The 15,874-nt window shown below is 44.8% G+C and overlaps 1 protein-coding gene across 1 annotated transcript in view; it reads right to left on the bottom strand.

The window, feature by feature from the left end:
* Positions 1-7,608: 7,608 nt before the first annotated feature.
* Positions 7,609-15,874, bottom strand: part of LOC131676073 (neurogenic locus Notch protein) — a gene marked incomplete at its 5' end in the record, with an annotated part of 103,996 nt that continues 95,730 nt past the window's right edge. The window contains 4 exons of the mRNA XM_058955200.1: positions 7,609-9,498; positions 9,554-9,859; positions 9,926-10,169; positions 10,230-15,598. Of these exons, the coding sequence (XP_058811183.1) occupies positions 9,095-9,498; positions 9,554-9,859; positions 9,926-10,169; positions 10,230-15,598 (6,323 nt within the window). The remainder of the gene's footprint in view (positions 9,499-9,553; positions 9,860-9,925; positions 10,170-10,229; positions 15,599-15,874) is intronic.

The raw sequence follows: 15,874 nt of genomic DNA, 5'->3' as shown, positions 1-15,874 counted from the left end.
TATAATACGCCCCCTTAAGCAAAAATAGCTATATTTCTTTATTCTTTATTCTTTACTAGTTTTATACACCAACAGGCATACCAAAGCCCCAATGGTGTTGGTCTTAATAATAAACTTATTACTAACATTCAAGTCAAATACAGAAATAGTGGTCATACAATAATTCACAAAAACGGTAAAAAAGTCAATTGTGGTTAAAAGATTGATTAAAAAGTCTAGAAAATCGCTGACGCAGAGTTTGTCTAGACACGTTGAAATCGAAAGCTGAAACAACCTGGTTGAAAATCCTTTGTTGACCAGTGATGGCTCCATGCATACTATAATTAGTGCGTCTGAACGGTAACCGAAGCATAATGTTGTTGCGTAATGTTCGTAGTACGACGTTTATATTAATTTGATCGCTTATAGCAGGGACATCTATATGACCTTGCAAAGTGTCGGCGATGAACAAAGCTCTTGCTGTATTCCTTCGAACATAAAGGGGTTCCAGTTGAATCAGCTGACACCGGTTTTCATAGCTAGGTAATCGGACAGAATCTCTCCACGGCAATCTACGGAGCGCGAAACGTAAAAAGCGACGCTGTACGTTTTCAATTCTCTCAACGCCGTTATTGTAGTTTGGACTCCAGACTTCAGAGCTATATTCTAGAATTGATCGGGATAAAGCGCAGTACAGCGATTTGAGACAATAAACATGTGTAAATTTTTTGGCTATCCTCAAGATGCATCCTAGCGCTCGAGACGCTTTACCGACTGCATAGGAGACGTGTTGTTTGAACGTGAGTTGAGAATCCAGAATCACTCCCAGGTCCAGAATCACTCCCAGGTCCTCCCTGGCTGTTTCCCCATGCTTAAGCCTGGGAAGATACTTATTTATTTTATTTATTTATCACGCACATCAACAGGCCGTACTCGGCCCCAATGATGGAAACTTAAACTAATTACATCTAAAAAACTGCAGGAATCGATTTCTTAATGATATCCGAGACAAATGAAAGTCGAACAGGTGCGACATACGATTGAAGAGGCATTGTAGTCCCGTGATAGCGGCATTAGCTGTTTGAATAGTTCGTCGAAACGGCACTCTCAGAAGAACGTTTCCGCGTAACGTTCTGGATCATGCTTGGATGTTAACTCGCTCTAGTAAATCTGGAAAATCGATGCGTCCTGACAGAAGATCAGAGATGAATAAGGCTCTTGCAGTTTCTCTACGACGCTGGAGAGTATCGAGCTGGATGAGTTGACACCGACTCTCGTAGCTTGGTAGACGAACAGGATCGCGCCAAGGCAGGCGTCGAAGAGCATACCTTATAAATGTTCGTTGAACGCCTTCAATTCGATCGCTGCTGTTCATGTAATTCGGGTTCCAGACCGCCGAACAATACTCCAGCGTAGAGCGCACTAAAGAGCAGTATAGGCCTTTGAGACAGTAAATGGAGTGCAAACGTTTACATTCAGTATCCGTCGCAGCTGACGGGAAGAAAATATACGTCAATTCAGACTCTTATCGGGCGACCTTCGCCGGTTCTGCTCTACCCAACTACCTCCTATTTGACAAGGTTCGTCTACTTGATCGCCTCTTTGTGCCGCGGGTCATGAACTGTACTAATTGCAAACAATTGGGACACAGCCCCCCATTGTAACAATAAGGCCCGTTGTGGGAAATGCGATGGGAATTATGCGGATGATTCCTGTGGAAGGGATTCAAAAAGTTTCTCTACTGTGGGGGAAACCCACATGATCTCCCTTCATGTACCGCGTACAAACTGCGCGAGGAGAATCTTAAGCGTTCCCTTCAGGGACGCTCTAAGCCAGCGTTTCTCAACCTTTTCCATACCACGGACCTCTTAGAAATCACCCTGGGTTACTGCGGACCCCCACAGATAAAAATCGATTTTGTATACTATCAATATGTTATTTTCAGTTTGTTAGGAAACAAGACTTGAAATTTCAATATGCGCTCGAAAAATATATTTTTCTTCGCAAACCCCCAGCAGCGGCTTCACGTCCCCCTTGAATCACTGCTCTATGCGATCTTTTGCAGAAATGATTAAGATAGCTACGCCACCGGGCTCTACGAACATCTATACCAACTTGTCTACTGACGAAGGCGACTGTGGTGAACCCCAAGGGAACATCTTCTGCTGTGCGTAGAAGAAATAGAAAAAGGAGGAACATTTCCTCTTCCAAGCTTCGTCGTAAAGGCCAGAGGGTCTCTTCATGCCCCCCCCCCCCTAGAATATCAAAAACCCAGAGTGTTCCTATATCTCAGCCAGAAAAAGAAACTAGCGCTGACTAATAAATTTCTCTGACATTGTGGACCGTATTTTCACAGCACTTTTTATTTCTGACCCTCTTAGGCATCTTGATAAGCTTTCTCCCCGCAGTAAAAACATTTTTGATGTAGTTCACTACGAAATGGCCCCTCCTTTCAGCGATTGTAGCCTTCGATGGCTAATTCATCGAACGAGCTTCCGGGACAACGGGCTGCCAGCCAGCTACCGACAGTACGCAATGGCGGAAAAGCGCATGAAGAATTTGATGAATTCCAAAAAACGTAGCTACTAGCCTCGGTTTGTCGACGGACTAACAAGAGAAACACTGATGAGCACTCTTTGGGGCACGGCCCGGCGCATACGCAACCAAAACAGTACTAGCGTGGAATATTCAAACGGTTGGATATTCGATTTTGCCAAGAAGGTTTGTCCGGATTCCACCCCGGCACAGAAGATCTACCGCGTCGCGCCCCCTCACGATAACGCGAACGAAACAACGTTTTGGATGGTCGAGTGCTCACTTGCTCTCTTATCATGCAACAATAAAGCCCCAGGGCCAGACATAATCAAATTTAACTTGTTGAATTTATTTAATAAGTTTCATGAGGGTATTATTGTCCCTCATGACTGAAGGTCATCGCCATAAAAAAACCAGAAAAAACCAGCCTCCGACCACAACTCATATCGACCGATTGCAATGCTGTCCTATATCCGAAAGTTGTTCGAGCAAAGGTTTTTGTTTCGCTTTTCGGGTTGGCTTACTGTCAGATACACAATTTGGTATCCGCAAAGGCAAAGGGACGAACGATTGTCTTGCGATACTCTCAACAGCAAAGCAAATGGCTTATGCTAGCAAAGAGCAGATGACATCAGTTTTTCTAGATATAAAGGGAACTTTTGATTCAGTTTCTATCAAAATTCTTTCTGGGAAGCTGCATCAGCATGCTCATCTCTGCTAAACTTGCTGTCCGAGAAACACATGCATTTTTCGCATGGTGACTTATCGACATCACGGGGCTCATGTCTAAGCCCCCTTCTCTACAACTTTTACGTGAATGACATTAACGAATGACTTGTCACTTCCTGCACGCTAACGCAGCTTGCAGATGACGGTGTGGTTCCTATTACAGGCTCCAAAACCGTCGATTTGCAAGGACTATTGCAAGATACCTTGCACAATATGTCTGCTTGGCTCCTCGAGCTGGGAATCGAGTTCTCCACGGAGAAAACTGAGCTAGTCGTATTTTCAAGGAAGCGTGAACCAGCGCAACTACAGCTTCAATTAATCACAGAGAACAGACGTCCATCTTCAGCATTCAACTTGTGTAAAAATCCCTAGCGGTTTCCAAGGCAGTTGGGATATCTAAACCAGGTGCGTTACTGTCGTCATGTTTATTTATGGCTGAGTTTGACTGAATTGACAGCAGTTATTCCTCTACCCAGTCAAACTAGTCCGGAGCCGGTTCGGACTTCTGAGTGGATCCAGTATGAATTCCAGCTCAAATGCATCAACCGATAGAGTCAGAATCGGTTGTTTTCTTTGAGCAAGATTCCATACTGAATCCATTCAGGATTTGGAACCGGTTCCCGAATGGATTTGACGGATAGTTGAGATAAAAAGATGTGGCGGCGCTAGTGTTTATCGTATATTAATTCAAATGTTTACACACGTTTTTTTCAATATTTTTGTTTGATCATGGATGTCTGTTCTCTGTGAAACTATTGCTCTGGTTTCAACTTTCAAATGCATACAGCGCCACCTTGCGTCGGAAATTCGAGCTAGTCAGTTTTCTCCATATAAATTGTCGAAAAATACCATACAAACTTCAGGCACGTTGGTCCGGTAGCTAGACTTGTCCAATTTGCTTCAAATTTGGTGCAAGTACTCCTGGTGGAAGTAGGAATCGACTAGGGGGGGGGGCATTGAGTTTCCAAAAATTCATTATTTTTCTGGGCAGTCTAGGCTCAACTGTCTTCGGTATATTCAATCAAAACCTCACCGCCTCATTCAAACTCAATGATCCATCGATTGCTGTGGGGCTCTTGTTGTGGGGCATATTACACTGTAACCGGGGGCATTTTGCCCTGGGTGAAAGAAAAAAGTAGAATTTGGGCATCTTTGAAAAATGTTTAACAATACTGTTCAACACAATTAAATCGGGGAGCAGAAAGAAAAAGATGGCGAAAGTTTGGGGTCCCACGAAACCCTAGGTGAAGGAATTTTTGAAAAAATTGGAACGGGCTTTACAGTTTAAAACCAAAGTTTGTATGGAGAACTAGGATGGTTCTACAGGGCAGATATCAATGATAATGGTCGTCTTAAATTTTCGCATAAAGTCTTACATAAAATGCTTATTACATCGAAAAAGTAATTTATGCAAGTATTTAGCTCAATTGGACATCATTAAGGGGGTGCGGCGTTTGAATATTGATTTCATAAAATCATAATAGAAGAAAAATTTTTTTCATAATATAAGAACACAGGGGTTTCCTTCGACCCCAAATCTTAGCCATTTTTTTGTTCTGCTCCCAATTTTTTTTATTTTGTAAGTGTAATACTTGTATTAGGATGTTTCCAATAAAAAATGAAACGGGTACCAATTTCTAACTAATATAACAATAAATTATAGTAGTTCGTGCGGAGATCATGGTGTCAAATATTGAAATTCAATGGGAACACAGCTACTACATCTTGAGACATATGTGCACTCTTCTCGGAAAAATTCACGAATGTATTCACAGATGAGGCACTAACTATTGAGCAAATCGACCTCGCTGCTAGCAGAGCTCCACTTGTGGGTCACACTCTGGGTGCTCTCGATTTTAATGCAACGATGATTACCAGAGCTTCCTCTCGACTTAAGTCATCTTTCATCCCGGGACCCGACGGGCTCCCCTCCGCGATACTGAAAAGGCACATCGAAGTTTTGGTTGCTGCGCTTCTTCAGATCTTTAGAGCATCTATTACTAGAGGTATTTTTCCATCTTGCTGGAAATCAGCGAACATGTTCCCAGTTCATAAAAAGGGCAAGACGTCAATAATTACCGTGGGATAACTTCATTGAGTGCTGTCTCGAAGTTGTTCGAGCTGGTGATTATGGAACCTCTTCAAGCTCACTGTAAGTAGTATCTAAGTGACGATCAACATGGCTTCACGTCCGGGCGGTCAACAGCCTCTAACCTATTATGCTTAACATCCTACATAACAGAAAGTATGGAACGCCGCGTTCAAAGTGACGTCGTTTACACCGACTTATCTGCCGCTTTTGATGAGCTAAACCACGATATCACAATAGCAAAAATGGAGAGATTTAGAATAAATGGTAGTGTTTTGCAGTGGTTTCGATCTTACCTCACAGACCGAGAGATAGCGGTTGTCACAGGCGATTGCCAGGGCCCTATATTCACTTCTACGTCAGGAATACCTCAAAGAAGCCACTTGGGACCGTTCATGTTTCTGATATACTTCAATGATGTACATCTAATTCTGAAGACTCCCCGATTGTCCTTCGCGGATGATCTCAAGATTTTTCGCATAATTCGTACAAATGAAGATTGCAGATTTCTCCAACAGCAGCTTCGAGCCTTTGCTGATTGGTGTACCATGAACCGCATGTATGTAAACCCGAAGAAGTGCTCGGTAATATCATTTTCACGGAAAAAGGATTCGATCTATTTTAAGTACCGTCTTCTAGAAACAGAAATCGAACGCGTCAGTCTCATGTTTCAGCAGATCCTCGCAAATCAGACTCGAATCTGAAACGACCCCACTGAATTCAACCCTGTTAGCTGTAATATACACTCTGTACGCCTTCGTAAAAGGACCGTCGCCACCAATATTATTTGCCTGATTTAAACTATTTACAACCACCCGAAGCTTATCAGGGCGAATTTTCGATATTTCTGTCACGGCCGAATACCAATCCGTCAGAACTCGAGAAATCTGCAACAGATTCAAACACTTTTTGTCTTTGGTCCGGCAAAAGATCACGAAGGGCCCGGTGGCCGAGCTTGGATATACTTTGAGCCGGGGAACCGATTTTGTTTCCACGTCCATCTCACCTTGCGATGAACCGCTGTCAGGGGAAGTCATTTTTGCACGGGCCTATTGCCCAGTGCACGTTAGCAAAAGAATTAAGTAGGGGAAACATAAAATAATACTTAACTTGTGTATGTAACGGTATTCATACGGCTTACTAGAAGAACACTGTTTCACTGGTCACTAGCCGGCTAACGGTACTCAGAAACAAAAACACAAAAGCAGGGAAAAATACTGGAACCTTGACGAGGTGGAGAGTGCGCAAGATAACCTCGAACACGGATTAGCACATTCTTTGTCGATGTACACTGCACGGACTGGCAACAAAACACTTATGTCTCGACCGAGCGTTCGAAAACGAATCTTCGCATCGGTGATGATCATCAACTAGTATGGTAACCTGGCAGGTCCACAAAAGAGTCTACATGGAATATGAGTACTTTGAGTTGTTTTTTAACGAGCAATCGAATAGTAAAAAAATGTAAATTAATCAAAAATAGAGGATAAATGACAAGTTAAGGATCTGCACTAGACTGTCAGAGAATTGGTTTTGGATAGATGAAAATATACAGTGCGGGACTTGTACGGAAATAACGGCGACAGTAAACTAGTCGAAATAGTTGTACACAGCCTAACTTCCCGACAAATACAGTCGTGATTCGCTAGTTGGAACGACTCACAGATGTCTAAAACTGAAAAAGGGACAATTTGACTTGAGATTTTGACATTCAGATGCTTGGATAACGGTCCAACTAGCAGAGGACGAACTAAACCATGGTCCAGTTGAAAACTGTACAACTGCATGTCACCATTATTTTTAATAGTTCCAATTTACAGCAAAATGTTTACATTTAATGGGGGTGGGTAAGGGTTTCAGCGTGAAGAAACACCATTTTGCGATTTTTTTTAAGAAATTTGGGTGAAGCGAATTGATAAAAACTTTTGTTCATTATAATGTATGATTCAAATAACATTCTGTAATTTTTCTATGCAAAAATATCGACAAGCGACCTGGTGACAAAGGTTTTTGTAGAACGTCTCTGGGAAAAAACGCGATTTGCGGTGTTAACTGGCATTCAAAAACTACTTAACCGATTTATTTCAAACTTTACATGTCTGCAGTTTATAATTTGCCACAAAAAAGCAATCAACACTTTTTTGGCTGATGGACCGTCTATTTGCAAAGAAGGTCCAACATTGTGTTAAAATTGATTGTCATCTTCCAGATTTTCGGATAATAGAAGCCACATTCGGTCTAATTAAATTTTATACATTTTTATTGTTTTCATCTCTTTTTAATAATAGTAAGACAAATGTCGCCTATATATCTCTGTATTCGTTTATGTTCCTCTGTGTTTTTTTCCGTCTATGCATTGATTTCACTTGAACTTGTAAGAAAATAGAATAGAACAGTTAATTTGAAAACCTTTCTAGCAAATGAAAATACAAAATACAATTGATCTGTATAGTTAATCAGCCAAACACAGCTGATCCTAAGGAGAGTTATTGAAAAGTTGGGCATATTTCATAATGATATGATATGAGGAAAAGGCTTTTAGAAATAATGAAGATCTTTTCGTTTTTGTCATAGTATTGCAAGTGGTACTTTGATTGTCACTGGTGTCTATTTTTACTGAGATTCTTTTCAGCCGGCGCTCTAGATAATCTTAAGCTATTAAATTTTATTTTTCTTGGAGAGAATTTCCTGTCTGTTTGCTTTCAAAAGAGAGAACCTTTATTTTCTACACTATAGTAGCTAGTTGTAAAACCCAGTCCGCTTGTTGTCGCGGCTGCGTTCTTAATATTAGAAAAAAAAATCTTGATAAAATATTACAATAATTTCAATAAAACTTTTTACTTCATTATATTTTGGCTATGTACAACATCTACACAGTTGAAAATTACACTCCGCCAATCAGTTGGCTGCTGGCATATTTCAACGGAAGGGGTTTTCGCTCCGGCGGAGAGAAAGGCAACGGATTGCTTCCGGCTCATGTGTGATTACATTACTCGCTAGTTGTAGCACGTTTGAGAAGACAAATATTAACCTATAATCAGACCATGTTTTTGAGTTTCTCGTCCGTAAACTTTATACAGGGAGGTTTAAGCTATATGCATAAAAAATTCTAACGTCGAACGATTTGAAGACAACGTAAAGTAACGGCTTTTAGAAGATATAATATTTTTCACAGACATCTTACAAATAGCGACAATTGCTTCTCGAATCGACTAACATGTTTTGTGTTAAAAAAATGCTCTCATCGAGCATTATGTACTACAATAACTTTAAAAAGGCAATATATTTATAAGTATATTGTACATGTCTTTTTTTCTTGTCTAAAATCTGTCTTTTTGTTTAATTAAAAACTCTGTTTAAAAGTAGTTTGTTTAAGCAAGGAATTTTCAGTTTCGATATTGAGGAATGCGCATAGTTCCCTCGTAAATTGAAAATAATCTCAAATACGTCAAATTCCCACATATAAACACACACTCGAACAACCATACAAACTTTGCCCACACATACGTTGTTACCACACAAACTCTGCTGTAGTGCCTTTGTTACATACAACAAATAGTTTAAAATTAGATAAATTATAAAATAAATTATCACTATCATGCTCCGCACATTCCGACCGTTTCAGGGTCTGAACTAGCATATGGACAAACCGCGGAGTGGAGGGGAAGAGACGCTTTCTATACACATACAAGATACATGCGCACATTCTCTGGCTCTACTCTGTGAGATGAGGCACTTGTGTTTCGATCATCGTTTCGCCGTTTAAATGTAGATCGCTTCCGAACCCTTGTTGGCCTGGTGGCCTCCGGGTGCGGCACTCGTCACGTAGACATTCATGTTAGCCGCCGCAGGCGACTGCACCCCTTCCGACCAGTCCGAGGTCGAATGGGGCGAGGAACTTGACCAGTGACCGGGCGATTCCGGCGACGGTGTCGGATAGCTATCCAACGTCTGGACCAGATGCTGAGGTGTCACACCGCCACTGTGCTGACTGGGCGGGGTAAGATACTGGTAGAACGACTGCTGGCTGTTCAGTGTCGACTGTTGGCAGTGCGCGGACGCCGACGATAGTGGCGATAGGTGCGACGAGGACATCGAGTTCGACGATGGCGACGAAATGGTGGTGGCAGTGGTGTTCTGCGATGTTGATGCCTGAGATCCTTGACCTATAGAAGAAATAAAATCAATATTTTCTATAGCTAGATAGTGATGGATATTTACCTGTAGGACTACAGAAACCTGCCAGTTCCAGACCCGTGGAGCCATGGACAAAGTTCATCTGCAGGCTGGCCAGCATTGCACTGTTTGCATTGTTACTGCTACCGTTACTGTTGCTACTACTGCCAAGCTGTTGCTGGCCGCAACCTATACTACTGCTATTTTGTTGCTGCTGCTGCTGCTGTTGCTGCATGCTTCCATTGGAGATCATTTGCACACCGTGCTTCTGCTGTTGAGCGTGTCTCAGCGCTTGGATGTGCGTCGGTGACGTTGGCAGACTCGGTCGTGTTTTGGCAGGTGAGGGAGACCCTGGTAGATTAGGTGAAGGTGTTAGTTTATAGGAACATACATGCATAGGAAAACCTAGGGACTTACCAATATACCCCTGAGGGGACAACGCCATGTTACTCTGCACCGAGTGGGGTGGTGACTGATTCGAGTATGGTGGACTGAGACCACTCTCACCCATATGCATCGCATGAATCATCGTGGCAGCAACGTTGCCCCGTTGGTTCATGAGTAGATCCTGGAACGGAGTATTTCCAGCCCCAGCACCTCCTATCGAGTAGCCGTAGTTGTCCAGGTTGATGTTGTGCAGTGATTGCATTGATTGAGCGCTCTGTAATACAAAGTGTAATGTGAGTACTTATAGATTTTTTTCGATTGTTTCAAAACTTACCTTAATGCAATCCTCATAGCTCGGTGGCTTTTTGTTACCGGTCATCGGATCCAGCTGATGTACCGTCATTGCATTCGAATACAGACTAACCGTGTCGTACGGACTGGGGATGTTGGCCAGTGGTGACTCAACTGAACTTAGCTGATCGTCCGGGATTTGCACGTCAACGATGTTATTTTTCTTTGCGCCACCATTAGTGGCACTAGGCTTTTTCGTTTTCCTCCTTACACTTCCATCGTTATCCGGACTGTTGGGATTCTGTGCTCCCGGGAGACCACTTCCATTCATCTTCGCCCGTTTCTTCTGTTTGCTTTGTTTCGTAGAAGCAATTATTGTGGGATGCGTGATCATGTGCGTTGTCGGAGACATGATCGTGTTCGGAATCGTGGTTACCATCTGTGGACTACGTGGCACGTGCTCATCCAACAGCCGAACAATATCCTGATGCTGTCGTTCGCTGGCCACGTCTCTCGGTAACCTATCCATGTGATCTGTAATGTCACGGTTACCAAAGTTATCCAACAACGCCTTGCAGGCTTCAAATGCTCCTTCTCGGGCAGCAAGGAATAACGGAGTTTCATCCTTGTCATCCTGAGCGTCCCGATTAGCACCGTGCGCCAAAAGAACATTTACACCGTCAGCGTTATCCACTGCTGCAGCCCAGTGCAGAGCTGTTTTTCCATTGTTATCGGCAGCGTTGATGTCCGCATCGGCAGTGATCAGTTCTTCAACCATACCTTCGGTAGCAAGACGGGCTGCTAGGATGAGCGGGGTTGTGCCGTCGTGCATGCGTGCGTTCAGATTAGTTGCTCGGTTCCTCAGTAGAATTTGGAACACTCCAACGGCATCTGCTGCGACGGCGGCATGTAGAGGCGTTCGTCCGGTATAATCTTGACTGTTGGCGTCCGCTCCGGCATCCAGAAGTCGCTTGGCAGCATCCGCTCGGGCATGTCGGGCTGCCAGATGTAGCGATGTTTCTCCAGTTTTGTCCATAGTAGCGTTTAGTTCAGCACCCTGTGCAACTAGTTTCGAGATGAATTGGGCTGTGGTGTCGTCAGTGGAATCAATGTCTTCTCCAGAGTCTGGACCTCTGTGAATAGCGACGTCGAGATCTCCTCGATGCATGCCGATGTCAGGATCTCCTCGGTGTAGGCCAGAGTCGGGTCCACCTCGGTGAACTGCGGCTACCATTAACGGGGTCATGCCACATGGTCCCCGTACATCCACGTCAGTATGCCCTCCATCATGATGAGTCGGTGGAGTCATCATCGTTGGATGATCGCGAATGTCGGCTGCCTCAAAGTGCAGCTGAGACCAGACTCTGGGTTCAGTTTCTTCATAGTCCGTAATCGCGGTATGATCGCTTGAATAACCCTGATCGATAGCACGCATCCGTTTGGGCTGTGGCATTTCCGATTCATCATCGCTGTTACACCACTGTTGCGAATGTCCCATGTGTCCATTGGACATGTCTACCATCGAAGGATTTTTGTTCAAATTTCGCATTTCCTGGCCATCGGGTCGTCTACGGGACGGTCGGCGAACATTGGTACTGGCGGTGAGGAATCCTTCCGGGAACCAAGTGACGCCATGTGCACGTTTACGATTTGCGACCAAAACTCCGCACATTGCAAACACCAGCAGTCCAATGAAGAATCCCAACAGAACGTAGTTGGTGTTCGTTGATTCCGGGATACTATCATCATCTGGGTTAACTCCTTTGACCTGGTAGATCGGGAACTGTTTGGAAAGCGAGTGCTTTGAGGCGGTTGCAGCCAAGAACTCGGCTGCCTCATTTGCAGTTCCGAAACACTCTGCACCGGTCATCCCAATACACTTACGGTTGTCCAGCTCCAGAAATACCTGTATACCGGTTTGTCGAGCTTCCGTGTAGACAACGTGATGCTTACGGCCGAATTCACTCTCAGCTAGACCTTGCAGGGCAGTGCCTCCCTTCCAGGGATAAATCATTTCAACTCCAGCGCTGTTCTTCTTTATTCGAACCGTAGTCCGTAGTTGATGGCCAAGGTCACGTAGGAATTGAACGGAATTTTTCTTGAAAGTTTCAAGTTCCATCAGCAGAATTATAGAAATTGCACCCTCTGCCAGCAGTGCGGGTTCTTTTTCATTTTCACAGTCGAGACCATCCCAGTTACACTCGGCATTGTTACAGCCATAATCGCAAAATCCGTTGGCGTAGTGCTTCTGACAGTAGGCATCGTACACGGGATTACAAGGCTGCAGTTTCTTCTCGCAATCTCGCCCATCGAACAAACACATCGCGTTGTTGCACTCCTCATTACAGAAGCCATCCATAAACACCTCCCAACAGTTGATACTCGCGGTACAATTCAACCACGGATTGATTCCCAGCGAACAGTCGTTACCGTCAAAGTCACAAGCGTAGGTATTGCATTCCTCGTCGCACCGATGGTTACCCTGCTTCTCGCGACAACCCTTCTTAACGCACTGCGCCCGCTGATACTCTAAATCGATCGCGTACGTATTCAAAATACCCTTCTTCTTGCTGGCACTCTCGAACCATCCCTTGTACGAGGGGTCATAGATATTACAGGTCTTACCCGCCCACTTCGGAGGGCAGAAGCACTCGAAATCACCCAGTTTGTTCTGACAGGCAGCACCGCGCTCGCACGGACTCGAGCTACATTCGTCCAAAATATCAATCTCACAGTTGATCCCACTGGCTCCCAGAGGACACTCGCATCGGTAACCGCCATCATCCGCAATCTGACATAACCCGTTGATGCATGGATTTGAATCACAATCGTGTCCAGAAAATTCGCAGTTTTTACCATAATATCCATCGGCACAAACGCAGTGATGTCCCGTTTGTCTAGTCGAACATAGACCACCGTTCAGACAGGGTGAGTTAGCGCAGAAATCGACCTTAATCTCACAGTGGCGTCCCATGTGTCCCGGTTTACAGTTGCAGTGATAGTCATTCACCAATTGAACGCAGTCCAGCGTTCCTGGATTCGAACATGGATTCGATAGACATTCGTTGATGTCTCCTTCGCACCGTGATCCGACGAACCCGGGCGGACAGCGACACTCAAATCCACCAACCTTATCAATGCAGCTTCCATTATTGTGACAAGCACCCGGAGTACAGTCATCCGTGTTTATTTCGCACAGCACCCCCAACGTTCCCGGTGGACACGAACACTTGTAATCGTTTATCAAATCATGACAGATGCCTCCATTCCGGCACGGATTAGGTTTACACTCGTCGATGTTCAGTTCACAGTTCTGACCCTGGAAACCCTGCTTGCAAACGCATTTATACGACCCGATCAGATCCTTACAATGGCCACCATTTCGACAGGGTTGACTTTCACATTCATTAATCTCCTTCTGGCAGTATGATCCGGTGTAACCCTGCTGGCAGTGGCACCTGTGAGAGTTACCAAAGTCTTCGCATGTTCCGTTGTGACAGAGCAGTTTGGGTTCGACTTTCTTCCGAATAGAAGCATCCTTACAAGAGACCATCTGGACATCGCACAGTTTTCCGGTCCAGCCGGGAGCGCAAATACACTGATATACATTTTCTCGCTGAACACAGGTTGCACCGTTCTCGCAAGGTGACTGAGAGCACCAATCTACATAATCCAAGCACTGCTTGCCGGTGTATCCGTACGAACAGTGACAGGTGTAGTCGTTATCGTAATCATAGCATGTTGCACCATTTCGACAAGGCTGTGAATCACACTTGTTGATCTTATACTGGCAGTTGGAACCGGTAAACCCGCTGTGGCAAGAGCAGTTATAACTATTGATCCCATCCATGCAGGTTCCTCCATTCATACACGAACTTTCCGTACAATCCTCGTCATTGGTTTGGCAGTTCATACCGCTGAATCCCAGCGGACAGGTACAGGTGTACGAGTTGACGTACTGCGTGCAGGTCGCTCCATTCTGACACGGTATCGAGAGACACTCGTTAATGTCGACTTCGCAATGCTTACCCTCGAATCCATCCACGCACAGACAGGTGTAGTCTCCAATTCCGTCCAAACAAGTTCCCCCATTCTGGCAAGGGAACGAGGCACAATCATCCGTATTCACCGTACAATCACGGCCTTCGTAACCTCTAGCACAAAGACATTGATAAGATCCGTTCGTGTTCCTACAGGTTGCCCCATTCCGACAGGGAGACGAAAGAGCACATTCGTTGATATCTTCGTCGCATAACCGTCCCGTATATCCGAGCATGCAGCTGCACGAAAAGTCCAAATAATTCGGACTTGGTGAGCACTTGGCACCATTTCGGCAACGATTCGGAAGGCAAGGATCCATTTTCGACTCACAATCACGTCCCGTGAAAGGCACCCGACAGACGCACTTGTACCCATTGACTAGATCTATGCAAGAGCCTCCATTGCGGCATGGATTATTAACGCAATCATCGATGTTGATCTCACAGTTCTTCCCAGAATAACCAGGCATACACTGGCAGGTGTACGAGTTCAAACCATCACGGCAAATGCCACCATGCTGACACGGGTTAGAGCCACATTCGTCGATGTCAGTTTCGCAACGCCTTCCCCCATACCCAGGAGGACAGTGACAGATAAACTGATTCACTCCATCTTCACATCGGCCACCATTGGTGCAGGGATTTGACGCACACTCATCTACGTCACTCAGGCATCTCGCATCGAAGTAACCCCGAGGACACTCGCAACGAAATCCGTTGATCAAATCCATACAAACGCCCCCGTTTGCGCAAGGGTCCGAAGCACACTCGTTGATGTTGGTTTCGCAGTGAGTACCGGTGAAACCAGGTACACACTGGCATGTGTACCGATTGATCCCATCTATACACTTGGCCTCATGCCGGCACGGGTTGCTGTGGCATTCGTTCACATTTACCTCGCAATTTGGTCCAGAAGTTCCCGGCTGACACCGACAGATATAGCCTCCAACCAGATCCTCACAGTGTCCACCAAACTGACACGGATTGGATTCGCACTCGTTGATCTGAATCTGACACAAATACCCGGTGTAACCGGGATTGCATTGGCACGAGAACGAGTTATCGCCATCCATACAAACTCCCCGGTGGCACGGATTCGACTGACAATCGTTGATGTTTGTCTCGCACGATATCCCCGTATAACCGGGCGGACATTCGCACGTATAACCGGCAATCAGATCGTGACAGATTCCTCCGTTTCGGCACGGTTGTGACATACAATCGTCGATGTTGATCTGACAGCGCAGCCCGGTGAAACCGATCGCACAGGTACACTTGAACGAGTTGATCAGATCCCGGCAGATGCCTCCGTTCAGGCAGGGTGTTGTCGCGCACTCGTCGATGTTGATCTCGCATTGCGTTCCGGTGAAACCTGAAAAGGGTTGAGGAATACAAAATATTAACTGATGGTTATAGGTTGAGTTTGCAGTCGCCGTAAATTGTCCAAAGCGAATAAGTAGGAGACCAAAACTGAACTTGACTAAAAAGGTCTTTTCTCGTGGAACAATGAACAAAATTGAAAGAAAAGAGTCATATACCCCATTGGTGGCTATTAAAGCGGAAATTCCCATATTTATAGACTGATTCTACCATGATATCCAACTGATTCGAACCTATTTAAAATGGGTTCAAATCCCAAGTATCTTTC

This window comes from Topomyia yanbarensis, chromosome 1, assembly GCF_030247195.1.
Source record: "Topomyia yanbarensis strain Yona2022 chromosome 1, ASM3024719v1, whole genome shotgun sequence".
NCBI lineage: Eukaryota > Metazoa > Arthropoda > Insecta > Diptera > Culicidae > Topomyia > Topomyia yanbarensis.
The sequence above is the reverse complement of the archived record's forward strand: the minus strand, read 5'-3'. Positions and strand labels throughout refer to the sequence as shown.